The sequence below is a fragment of the Pteropus vampyrus genome, unplaced genomic scaffold, assembly GCF_000151845.1.
Source record: "Pteropus vampyrus isolate Shadow unplaced genomic scaffold, Pvam_2.0 Scaffold126, whole genome shotgun sequence".
Taxonomy (NCBI): Eukaryota; Metazoa; Chordata; class Mammalia; order Chiroptera; family Pteropodidae; genus Pteropus; species Pteropus vampyrus.
The window spans coordinates 3325543-3338275 of record NW_011888907.1 but is presented as its reverse complement, the minus strand read 5'-3'; the positions used below and the strand labels follow the sequence as shown (position 1 = coordinate 3338275).

The 12733-nt window shown below is 54.5% G+C and overlaps 1 protein-coding gene across 10 annotated transcripts in view; it reads left to right on the top strand.

Annotated features, from left to right (window-relative positions):
* The window catches only part of CRTC1 (CREB regulated transcription coactivator 1), a 58278-nt gene that overhangs the window by 34167 nt on the left and 11378 nt on the right, over positions 1-12733 (top strand). For 6 of the 10 annotated variants that reach the window (XM_023534551.1, XM_023534550.1, XM_023534548.1 and 3 more), the window contains exons 5-10: positions 103-197; positions 2179-2264; positions 3956-3996; positions 4372-4589; positions 9099-9235; positions 10958-11269. In XM_023534551.1, coding sequence (XP_023390319.1) covers positions 103-197; positions 2179-2264; positions 3956-3996; positions 4372-4589; positions 9099-9235; positions 10958-11269 — 889 coding nt within the window. The remainder of the gene's footprint in view (positions 1-102; positions 198-2178; positions 2265-3955; positions 3997-4371; positions 4590-9098; positions 9236-10957; positions 11270-12733) is intronic. The other 4 variants (XM_023534556.1, XM_023534552.1, XM_023534554.1 and 1 more) reach the window with 2 other exon arrangements.

Here is a 12733-nt window from a genome sequence, read left to right as displayed (position 1 = left end):
CTGCTGCTCTGTCCCATCAGGCATGTCCTGGACCAAGTAAAGCCAGGGCTGTCCCTTTGTCACCCTCAGGGCCTAGGCTCACTGTCTCTCTCCTCTTCCCAGGACCAATTCTGACTCTGCCCTGCACCAGAGCACAATGACGCCCACCCAGCCAGAGCCCTTTACGGGTGGGTCTCAGGATGCACACCAGAAAAGAGGTATGGACAGGGCACGTGGCCATCTTTCTTCAGATCAGACAAATCCAGTGGTGGCTCCCGTGCTGCCGGAGGTCAGAAACTCATGGGTGGACAGATCTGAGAAGGAGGACGCAATGAGTGCTGTGGGACAAGGGGACAGGATCAGAGAAACTTTTCAGAGCTGGTGCTATTTGAGTTTGATTTTTGAAGAGAGTGCAGGAGTTTTCTAGGCAGAGAAAACAGGCCCTGCAAACAACCATTGGCTTCTGTTCATGGATTCAGGGCATAGTCACATAGTCTGGGGGCCTTGCAAGTTCTTTCATACATAGGAGACAGCAAGCTCAAGCAAAAGGGGCAGTTATCAGCTTATGACTGAGCAGACCAGAGCTAGATGTTCACCTTCAGCTTGATCCAGGGCTTCACACTGGGCCATTTCCTGGCTCTGCTGCTGAGAACCTTTCTGGTCCATAGCCCTTGGGTCCATCCTGGCCATGGTGAGTGGGAAAGAGGCTGGTTCTTTCCCAACTTTTGCCCAGAACTCCTCTCTAACTGAGCCATGCACACAGCCTTGCATCTGGCCAGGCCCACAGTTACTACTCAGAGCTGAGCACAGAGGCAGTGAATATCCTGAGACCTTTTAGGAGGGCACATACCATCTTAAAAACAAGGGCAGGATCACCCAGAGAGGGGAGCACAATGCTGTGAGGCCAGACCCAAGAAGCCCCATAGGGGATCTGATCTGGCCCAAGACACTGAAACCAAACAATTAATCACATATAGTTAAGGCCTGAACGCTTACCACCTTTCGGTAGCAGTTCACTGTGTGGGTATATAAACATACCAGGGAGATTCTGTGCACGGAAGGAGGATTGTCCACCAGAACTTCACCCCTTGGAAGGGGGTGTCTCTCTACATTCCATCTTCCTGGGGCCCCAGCTCATCGGGCAGTGAAGCAAGATTGCAGAAGAGAACTGTCTCTGTAATAAAAGCCAGGATTCCTAACGCCCAGGGGTGACAAAGACAGTGCCTGGCGCTTCCCTCTTGTTTCCTATGCTAGTGACAGTTTTGAGGTGGCCGTCTCCATGGTGGGGCCTCCAGGAATATGGGCTTTTGGGGTAGGCAGGTTGGGCAGATGTCACCATCCCCTGGGAGTCTCTTGACAAGAGAAGGAAGCTGCAAACCTGGGACTCTTGGCAGTTCAGTCTAATTGTCCTTGAGGTGGTGGGAGGGAGACAGGTCACCAGTTACCATTTCTCTAGGAGGAACCCAGACAGTGACGGAGTCAGGGCTTAGCCTGGCTGCCTTCCCACCTCCCGCAGCCCAGCCCTTCCAGGTTTCAAGAAGGAGGAGTTAACCCATCTGGCTGTGAGTCAACTTCAAGTAAAAACAACCTCCAAAAGGCATGAAGAAATTGAGTCTCATCAAGAAAATGTTTAATCTCGTTATTACCGAAATATCCAAGGAAAGGGGCCTTTATACACAGCTGGTTCTACAGCCTCAAATGATGCCCATCTGGTCCCTCCTTCCTTCCTCTGGTGCTGGCTGGCATTGTGACTAACTCATGGGGCCACAGCTACCATGGTGGATGCGCTCAACCTAGCTGACATTGAGGGATGTGGCTGGCCTAGGTCCCTGTGCTGACAGCTCCAGAAGGAGGGCAGGTGTCCATAGGATCATGGCCACTCATAGGAAGCAAGGACAGGTCCTCAGCTGTAGCCTGAGACCCAGGTTTGTCTAGCTGGGAGGCTGAATCAATGCATGTCATCAGCTCTAGAGCTTTCATTTTCATTTTAAGTCACAGGTTCTCTGACTTACTGTTTTATAGGTTTTTGTTTTTGTTTTTTAAATGAAACCCTTTTGTACTTCGGTACAATACTCTGAAGTCACTATTGGGGCAATTACACTCCAGTTACAGTTGTGACTGTCAGGGAGGTGCTCGCCTGGCAGGCAGCTTTAGAGAGAGGCCTTTTCTGACTCTCCTTCTCCCCCCACCCTACCCCAGTCTTACTGCTAACAGTCCCGGGAATGGAGGAGACCACATCGGAGACAGACAAGAACCTTTCCAAGCAAACGTGGGACACAAAGAAGGTAAGAGCCTACGGGCTTTTGAAAGCAGTTTCCCTCTTGATCTTTTCTTAAGCACAGCCAGGCAAAGATGGCAAAACAGCACACTGGGGGAGCTTCACCCTCCCTGAAGTAAGGCCTTCACTCAGATTTGACCACTCGCATCAGCTGGTTTAACATGAACGCAGGCTTGTTACACTGGTAAAGAATTAAAACCTACACTTGCTTCCATAACATTTACACTAAAATTAGAGAATATAGGGATTAGCATGGTCCCTGCACAAGAATGACGCAAGGACATCCAAATGTGGTGTTGCCATAAAGAGAAGATGGCGAGTGTTGGGGAAACACCCTGACACCCTGGCAGTGAGAAGAGGGTGGCAGAGTCCAGCACCGTGGTCAGACTCCCTTTAACTACTGTGCAAAATGATGCATCTGTGAGGATGTCAGTAAAGGGACTGTTTCGGGTTCATTAGGGGTGGGGTGGAGGAATGACGGGTGAATTCTTAATACTGTTTATGTGGAATGCTTTTGAAAAGATTCTTTAGAAAGTCGTTGTCAAGGCGTTTTGAAAAAATCTGGTAACAAAGCAAGTGTTACTCCCAGAATGAAGGAGCCTGTGGCCAAGTAAGAACCTGTTCCACCATCATTCCCTGCAGAGGCTCAAGGCCTGCTGGTCACACAACCCCCTCAGGGGCCCCAGTCACTGCCAGTTGGGCGTTCTCCCCTTGACGGGTATGTGGGTGGGTTGGCCCAGCCCTCCCTGGCGGGTCCACGTTCTTGCCTGATAATCCCTAAAGAACACAGCATCAGGAGTGTCTGCCCGAGGGCCCCAGAGGCAGACAGGAATTAGGGAATGTGACATAGTGGAGCCCCCATCAGCACGCAGGCTCTGTCCGGTCATGTCTGCCGCCACTGGAAGAGAGTTTTCTGCTTTGTCCTTGAACAAGAGTCTGGAGTCTGCAGTTCTTGGATGTCAATAGCATCCCCAGCTCACAGAGGAGAAACTAGGGTCTTATTGCCAACAGGGTTTCCATGGGACCCTTCCCCCCCAAGCCTGCCTACAGGGTGGCCAGAGTCCCTATCCTCAGGTAGTGGGATACTGGGATCCCCGAGGGAGAAACAACTCTGGGCATCATGGGAAGACAGGTCAGCTTAGGGCAAGGTGGTGTCCTCTGTGTGTTTAGGGCAACTGGTCCTAGTTGCCTCAAACTTCCCCATGTGATGTCCTTCCTGGTATGGATAGACAGACACTGAGCAGAGGCAACCCGTTCCCTGGTGCCCCCTACCCTGATCCGGGAATGCATGGGAGGTTAGCCTTGGGCACCCAGGTTTCCAGTGGCCCTGCTGCAGAGATGGCGGCTGACAGCCATGGCACAGCCATCAGGGGTTGAGATATAAAGAGCAGGCAGCATATTCCCCCCAGATGCTGGCTCTGACAAGGGACCACCTCATCCCTGGACTGTGTCACCTTATGGGAAGACAGAGCAAAACTGGGTCAGACTGTAGGGAGACCCTCTCTACTCAACTCTTGGTTTTGCCCCTGGACATGTCTGGAGCACCGCCCCCCCTCCCCCGCAATCCCTCAGGAACACGCATTTGTCTGCGGGACTCCCTGGGACTCCATAAACTCTTCTTGAGCATCACTTAGCCCTCCTGGGGAGATAGGCCATGCCACGAGGAGGCTGCTCAGCATTTGCTGTCTCTTCTTTCAGACGGGATCCAGGCCCAAGTCCTGCGAGGTCCCTGGAATCAAGTAAGTCACAGTGGGCCCTCCCTGCATGCCCACAGACACCAGGGGCTGCTCATCAGAGTGCAAGTCCTGATGAAGATGCCAGCTGCTGCTAGCCACCTAGCCGAGGCTCACCGTGGGGGTTGCTTCCACACCTCAGACACACCCTGTACCCTGGCAGTGAGAGGATCCTCACCCCATTTCCTGTCTCACAGAGATAGGCTACTTCCTAAGGTCCCATTGGAGGCCTGGGCTGATGGTTGTTATCTTAAGTGTGGAAGTACCTAATCACAGGGTGTCATTTTGCACCTGTCCCCTCCTGCCATTGCCTCGTCTTCTGGGGGGAAACGGGCAGCCGCCATCCAAGAACTTAACCCCCCATGTCTGGCCTTTTCCCAGCATCTTTCCATCCGCCGACCAGGAAAACACTACAGCCCTGATTCCTGCTGCCCACAACACAGGGGGCTCCCTGCCCGACCTGACCAACATTCACTTCCCCTCCCCACTCCCAACCCCACTGGACCCCGAGGAGCCCACCTTCCCTGCGCTCAGCAGCTCCAGCAGCACCGGCAACCTCGCCGCCAACCTGACACACCTGGGCATCGGCACTGGCCAGGGTAAGGCCGGGCGGGCAGGGAGCACTTTCTTTCCTGTCTAGTGAAGATGGCATGCGTGTGTGAGTGGCGACCAAGCAGGGTCACATCCAAAATGCAAGGCATGAGGTGGTAGTGGGAGAGGTGCTTGGTGTTACTAGGCTGCCCCAAGGAGAATAGCGTCCAGGCAGAGGGCACAGCCTGGGCAAAGTCTCAGTAGTGGGAAGGCTCATGGTGCCCCCAGGATGGGACAGTGATTTTGAGGGGTGCTGGGGCTTCAGAGAATGGGGTGGATCAGGCTTCCCTTCCCCTACCCCCACCCACCCCCGACCCCTGAGTTGACTGTGGCTGCCTGCTTGGGACTCCAGCCTGGCCCACCCCCAGCTTCCACTCATTTCTCCCTGGCCACATCCTCAAGGACAACCCATGGGCCCCTGACCCATCCCAATATCTCCTGTCCTGTTCCTCCTGGGAGCCAGTGGTACTGTCCCCTTGCAACTTGGGCCAGGGACCTGGAGGTGTCCTTTTTGATTCTGTCTTCTTGCCCACCCTGACCCACTGGTATGTCCTATCAGCCCCACCATCAGGACCCAGCCCAACTTGGACACTCCCCACCCTGCACAGCCTCCACGTGCCACTCCTCTGATACTTCCCTGTCCTGGCTTCTTCACCCAGAACAACTGTCAGCTCATGGCCTTTCTCTGCTCGGGACCTTGCACACACCCTCATCTCCTGTCTCCTACAACTCTCCTCTCCAGCTGATGATGAGCTCTCCTCAGGACCTCTGCACGTGCTTTTCCTCCCCTATGGTTCTCTTCCTCTAGACAACAGGAGGCTCCTCGCCTTTCCCATCTTTTTCACACCTCTTCCCCTTGGTGAGGCCTCCTGGCCTCTGCCCATGACCTCCCCTGGGCCTCTCACACGGCCTTGCTTTTCTGCACTCACTCTGCTGTTGTTGAGTTACTACTCTGCTCTTGCCTGTCTCTTGGGCTGGGCCTTGCTCTCCTGCATTCCTGCTGTGATCTCCATACTGAGTGGACTGTGTGATGTGTGAGTTTTCTTCCAGGGAGGAGATGGGGCAGCCCCTAGCAGCCCCCATGGTGGGACAGGCAGGAGAGACTGAGGGGCCCCTCTGTGAGTCCACAGGTGCTGGGACTCTGGTCATTGAGAGCACTACATTGTGTGCTCTGAATCCTGCCCAGGGGCCACAGAATGGCTAGCACTCACCTGTCCATGACCCCAAGTGTGGTGGGCAGTGCCATGAAGCATTTTCTGAGAATCACATACTCAAATTCACATTTGCCACAGTCCTTCTGGCCACCCAGGGAGAAAAGGCTGTCGGAGGGGGCGGCAGCGCCTGGACCAAGACAGGGCCCTATCGGACACTCTAGAGAGATTTCGGGGGAAGTGAGCTGGGTCGATGTGGGGAATGGAGGAGAGTCAGTCCTGGCTCTGGGGGCTGGGGCAAATGTGGGATGTTGGGGATGGCATCATGTTTCTAGGCTTTTAGATAAGGGAATTGAGGCCAAACAGTGAAGTCTGATGGTGTCAAGGGCTATGTTTTTTCTTCCGCACGCCTGGCCCCGTGCATAGCCACCAGGCAGAGGGAACCAGCCCGGCTATGGCCCCCCAGGGAAGGCCCAGAGGACAAATGAGCAGATTCAGAGAGGCCCAAGACCCATGGCCCCCAGAGACGAGTGGGTGGCAGTGCATGTACCAGCTGTGTGATGGAAGAAATTGGAAGGTTGGCTCTGGGGCCACTGGGCCCCCCACTGCTGCAGACACTACCATTTCCTGGGCCCCATTTTCCCCTTGCATCTTGCTGTGGCCTCTAGAGCACCACCCCCTCTGCCAGAGGGTCCTTGGCAGCCCCACAGCGCCTGCCAGGAGCCATATACCTCCAGCTTGAGCAGAGTCTAAACAAGCACAGGAAAATACAACACATGTGAAAGCCGTAGACCCCAAGCCAGGGTGGGGGGTGGAGAATGCCTGGCTCCAGTGTCATCTGGTGATGTCTGACATGTGTTGGGTTGTTTGCGAACCTGCTGCTCCAGCAGCTCGCCTGACAGGGGCTTTGCTTTCTGGGTGCATTTTAAATCAAGCTGAGCCACGGCCCCCTTGGCACACGTGGAGATCGCCCCTCCACCCAACCCACCAGCTAGTCAGAACATGATCTTGTGAGAAGGAAGAGGCCTCCCCACCAGGGAGACAGTGGCCCCTCTCGTCCCTTTCCGCATTTGCTGAAGTCGTTTCCTTGGCTGTCCGCCGGGACCTGAGAGGACAGCAGGCCCAGGTCCTCCGTCCTGGCTCTGCTCTGTGTCTGGTCACCCCGCACTCAGGCCTTACGTGCCTCCGGCTGGGCCCCCATCACCTGGCCCTCCCTCCCCTGGCAGCTATCCTTGCCTGCCCAGACTTCCCTTCCAGCTGGCCCCACTCCTTTTCCCAAAGGTGATCCAGGTTGCCAAAAGGAATTCAACAGCAAGGCGTCTGTCCACTCTCTCAGCCCCCACGTGAAGCCAGGAGCTCACTCTGTAGCCCAGCAGAGGATTAAAAAATGCCTTTGTATTCAGGGCAGATGTTAGAGGCTGGCAGCCCAAATCCAGCCCACTGGTGTATTTTGTCTGGCCCATGACTGTGTGCGTGATGCTTTGAATAGACATTTACGCATCAGGAGAGTGCATGTAAAAATCTGAATTCCAGAAGGCCTAGCAGCAGTGGTCGAGGTCTTATGCCTAGAGATGGGCCAGAGTGCTCCAGTTTACCACAGCCTCTCGCCTGCCCCTGTCGTACCACTGCCCTTCTCTCTCCTGCCATTTGCCTCTGCCCCTTACTGAACCCTGACGTCTGCTCTCTGAGTGTTACGTGTCTCTTAGCCTGCTGGACATATGAAGCAGTAGATGCTCAGAGAAGATGAGGGAAAAGCTCAGGGTCCCCACTCCGAGTGTGCTATGAGCGGGTGTCTCCTGGACTCCTGCCCAGGCCTCTTGATAGTCCCTCACTTGACATCGCTGTGTCCACAGCAGCCTGATTCTGGGGCCCAAGGTCTGTGCAGAAATTGGACCCCGGGCCCTCCCTCGGGAGCAGTCGACGGCGCCAGGCCCCCCCGCAGTGCTCAGCTGAGAGGAGCCACCAGGGAATCCAAGGGGAAGTGCAGGCATGACCGGGCTCGCCTCGCACGGATGACACAGCCCCGGCAAGCAGCTGCCCTGGGCAGAGAGAAGGCTGCCCGTCATCTCCTGCAGTGCACGCTGGGTGCATTCCTGCTGGCCCGTGAACCTGCCGTCTCACCCGCTGGAACAAAGTTGATCTGGTGCCCTCAGCAGGATGGGCCCAGCTTCCCCGGGTGAGTCAGGCACCTTCACCGGCCTTGACTGCACACCAGACTCTCCAGAGCTTCTCACAATCCCATTAGGGCCTCATGGTGAACTTGCAAGGGCAACTGTCATCATCTCTATCTCAAGGATGAGGAAACTGAGTCTGAGGGATCAGACCAGGTCCCCAGGACTCCCCCCTGGCTTCAGGGCCTGTTGCCTCCCTGGCTTGGTGCCCCAGGATAACCCGACAGGCTCCAACTGCTGCCACACTGAACTTGACCTCATTCAGCCTCTTCACAACAGATGTAACCAGGGATTGGATTGCTGGGGGAGGGGGCTGAGGGTAGAGAAGGGGCAACATGGAGTCTGGTAGGAGCACCATCAGGAACAAGGGTTTTAGAAGAGGATAAAGAATTACTGAGTTTCTAGCTTGGGCATCCCATGGGCTGACAGTTCAGCATGGAGAGTACCCAGATATGGGGCGGACATAGACGTGAGATGGTGGGATGGAAGGGCTGCCAGGTACGCAGGTCTGGGGCCAAGAGTAGATGTAGCCAAAAGAATAGTTATAGGAAGGAACATGTGCATTGAAGGAGGGTAAGGAGGGCATGAAGATCAAGAGGAAACTGCAGCGTTGGGGAGGACCAACTTGCTTGAAGCTCACCAAAACCCAAACCAGTTCAGAAAAAAAAGGAGATTATCTCCCAAAGATAGGAAGTGCCAGTGTGGTTGCATCCAGGGCTCAGGTGCTGCCTCTCCCTCCTTGTTCTCCAGCCTACCCTTCCCCTTCCAGCCACAGGATGCCCCTGCACATAGCTCCAGACCTCCTTTCCTGGAGTTCAATCCAAAGTCCTGGGTCAGTTTCTCCTTGGACTAGCGTGGTCCTATGTCCATCTAGGGGCCGATCACATGGCAGTCCAGAGGCAGGGAAGTGCTGCCTGATTGGCAGGGCCTGCAGGATACACCCCTCCTAGAGGGATGGCAGGATCAGATGGACAGTGTTGGTGAGCATGGGAGACATGAAGGAGAACAGAGCCCACAGAGAGCTGGGGACCCCAAGGTCAGGGTTTTGGGGCCTTGGAGGAGGCACCCTGGGTTTGGCAATCAGGACATGCCCATTGGCTTTTGTCTGAGCGATTGAGCTATCCCTAGTAGTGACTGTGGGTGTGTGAGTGCCCCTTTGGAGGCCAGAGTCATGCCCACCCTCCCTTCCTTCCAGGGATGAGTACACCAGTCTCCTCGCCGCAGCACCGTCCAGCTGGTGTCAGCCCGCTGTCCCTGAGTTCGGAGGCACGGCGGCAGCAGGCCCAGCAGCAGGTGTCACCCACCCTCTCCCCGCTGTCACCCATAACTCAGGTGCGAGGGTAAGGTGGGGTGGGGGTGGCCTGGCTCTGCCCCTCTACAAGGCCTGCTCCTTCCTGGGGGCCGCAGAAGCATGCTGCCATTTTTGACTTTTTGTCACCTTTTCAAACATATGGGAAATGCATCGATCAGTGGCCTGGAATCCCCTGTGCTGTCATGGACAGGTTGGATGTTAGCTCGTGCCATGTGAGTGCGCAGTCTCATTATAGTACTTTTTTCTTTAGGATCTAGTTGAAATTTTCCAAAATAAAATTTGAGAGAGTTTTTGTTTTTCAATTTACTGTAATTTTGTTTCATCATCTTTTTTTTTTTGGTAGCTCTGTGAGTATAGGAATTGGTCTGCTCTAGGTCACACAGCAAGCTGGTATACAATTGTTCATAGTAATATACTCTCTCTTAATACTTTTATTTCTGTAAAGTCAATAGTAACATTCCCACTTTCATTTCTGATTTCAGTAATTTGATTCTTCTCTTGTTTACTTAGTTGAAGCTTATAGAACAAGTTAGGAGGCATTCCCTTTTCTTGTTTTCTGGAAGAGTTTGAGAAGCATTGGTGTTAATTCTTTAAGTGTTTGGTAGAATCCTTGAGTGAAGCAACCCAGGTCCAAGTTTTTATCTTCACTGGGAGGTTTTTGATTACTGATTCAGCCTCCTTACTTGATACAGGTCTACTCAAGATTTTCTATTTCTTCATGGGTCACTTTTGGTAGGGTGTGTGTGTTTCTAGGAATTTGTCCATTTTGTCTTTTTTTTTTTTTTTAAATCTCTGACATAACATTTTTGCTGTTTGTTTCTTAATGTAACCTCGATGGCATCATCCACTTATAATAAAATTAAGTCATTCCTTCATACCTTCTAATGCCCGTCTGGGCCTGGTTTCCCTTCTTACCTCTGTCTGCTTGTACAGTGATCTTGTTTAGCTCAGGATCTAGAGAGAGCCATTTGGTTCCTGGGAGCTGTGTCATCAGTCTCTCCATCTGTGACCCCTGCCCCTTCTCCCCACCCCCAGTCTAAAAGGCCTCTTTTCCCTTTCTGGAAAGTCCTTTTTGATCACTAACTATTCACTACTTATTAGAGGCTGGGCATCTGCTAAGTGTTTACATCCCATAGCTCCCTGGCATGTCCCACCTCCCTCACAGGGCAAGAGTCCCACTTGCCTCAAGGACTGTCCACACAGACTCATGACCATTGAAAACTTCCCCTGGTTATTTTCCTCTTTCCAACTCCAAAAAGGCCTGACCTGGTTATCACTGAGTGGCCACACCAGTGCCTTCATCATCTTCACCCTCTCTAACCTCCCTAGGTGGGCCAGGCTGTGAGTTGGTAGTGGGGGGTCCCTTTCCCTCCAGGACTCCAGAGTGGCTAAGGAGTATGGTGCTTGGTGCCTGCCCTCTGTGGAAACTCCAGCTCAGAGAAGTCAGGGACCTCCTGAGCCTGAGTCAATACAGAGGGTAGCACCCACCTCTCAGTATGTGGCAAGGGTGAAAGAAAGGCTGGTTGAGTGTAGAGTTCAGCCAGCTGGATTAGATGCCCAGCTCCTGTCTAGCTACAGCCCGACCCCCATGACCCTGGGCCAGGCCTCCTCTAGGCCTGCACTTCCCAGGTCTAGGGTGACTGCTGAGCTTGCCAGGCTTTAGGGACCCCAGGGATCAGGTGCTCATGGCCCAGCTTCCAGTGCTGAGCACTCCTCTGCCTGACACCCTCTTCTCCCCACAGGCCGTGGCCATGGACGCTCTGTCTCTGGAGCAGCAGCTGCCCTACGCCTTCTTCACCCAGGCAGGCTCCCAGCAGCCGCCCCCACCGCAGCCCCAGCCCCCACCACCTCCGCCACCCGCATCCCAGCAGCAGCCGCCCCCACCGCCCCCGCAGGTGCCTGTTGGCCTCCCCTCAGGTGGCCCCCTGATGCCAAGCAACAGCCTGACGCGGGGGCCCCAGCTGCCCCCACTCTCGGTCACGGTACCATCCTCTCTCCCCCAGTCCCCCCCAGACAACCCAGGCCAGCCGCCGATGGGGATCGACATCACCTCGGTAAGCCCAGGATGGGGTCTGCGGGGCCTGACCGGAGGGTCATGCATGAGGAGCCCGGGGCTGTGGGAGGCCACATTGGATGCCCAGGGCCCAAGGACAGTTGGGTGCCCAGCTACATCTGCAGCTGTCTCAGGCTCTACTTGGAGGACAACTTGCCAGGGTTTGGGGCTAAAGCAGACACTGCTGGGAGCTGGGTGTCCAGAGAAGTTTCTGCCTGGAATCTTCAAGCCGAGATTTCACCTCATGTATGCATGGGGAAACTGAGGCACAAGCGAAGTTCAGTGCCCCAAATTTCACCCAAGATGGTCCACCCATGTCTGGCTGCCCAGCCCTCCCCCGTGGCCCTTCATGCCTCCCTTCTGCCCTTTCCATCTAAAAACGGGCTTCCCTGGAGGCAGTGAGAGTACAGCTCTCAGAGCCTGGAGGATGGGCTTCTGGGAGCCAGAGGGATGGAGGTGAACTTGGAGGGGAGGAAGAGATGCAGCACAGTGTCTGGGCCAGGGGCTATAGCTCAGACTTTGGAGCCCAGGGGGACTGCAGCTCAGATCATAGGACGCCCTTTTCTAGGGTGGGAGACTGTGGCTCAGATCATAGGACCCCCTGTCTAAGCCAGGAGCTGCAGCTTAGATTATAGGATGGAATCCCCTGCCTGGGCCAAGGGCTGCAACTCAGATTATGAGATCCCCTGCATAGGTCCAGGGAGCCGTATAGTTCAGACCATGGGTTCTCCCCCCGTTCTGGGCTGGGCTCAGGGTAATGGGTGCTAGGTTCTTACCTCTGCAATCCCAAAGCTTCCTGATTGTTCAGACATTGACCCTGGTGAACCTGGTAGGAAAGAAGCAGTTATAGCTATCTTTGGCTACATCCAGAGGAATGGAGACCCACGTTTGAGACATAGCAAGCCTTCTCCACTTGGCCCTCATTTGCCATCTGCAGGATAAATGCCATCAGAACATCACGTGCTCTGCAAAGAACAGGCCCCTCTGAGCTGGTAGTATGGTCAGTGACCTAATAGTAGAGACACATGTTTCTTAGCTTCTCCAATCCCTCAGAGGGCAGACCCAGCCCCCTGCACACACCTACACACACAGAGAGAGGAAAGCACCCAAGCATTTCCCTTGGCAGAAAATGTAGCAGATGTGGGGATGGCTCTGACATCAGGACTGGCCTGGACACCCAGTTACCCTGATGTCCTCCTACAGTGGGGCTGTGGAGCCAGGCAGACGTTGAGGGCATGAGTGTATGGGCCAGGCGCACAGACAGTTCCTCCCCAGACTCCCAGGTCAGAGCATGTATCACTCAGCACCCCACACCCCCAGAGACTGCTGGCTCTCTTCGGGGCACAAGCAGCCTCTTCCAGAGTTTCTGCAGACTTAGCAAAAAGAAGGTCCCTCTAGACCAAATGACCATGCTGGTACCACCCATACCCTGCTAATTGAGCCCCCATGCCTTACCCAACCTCAA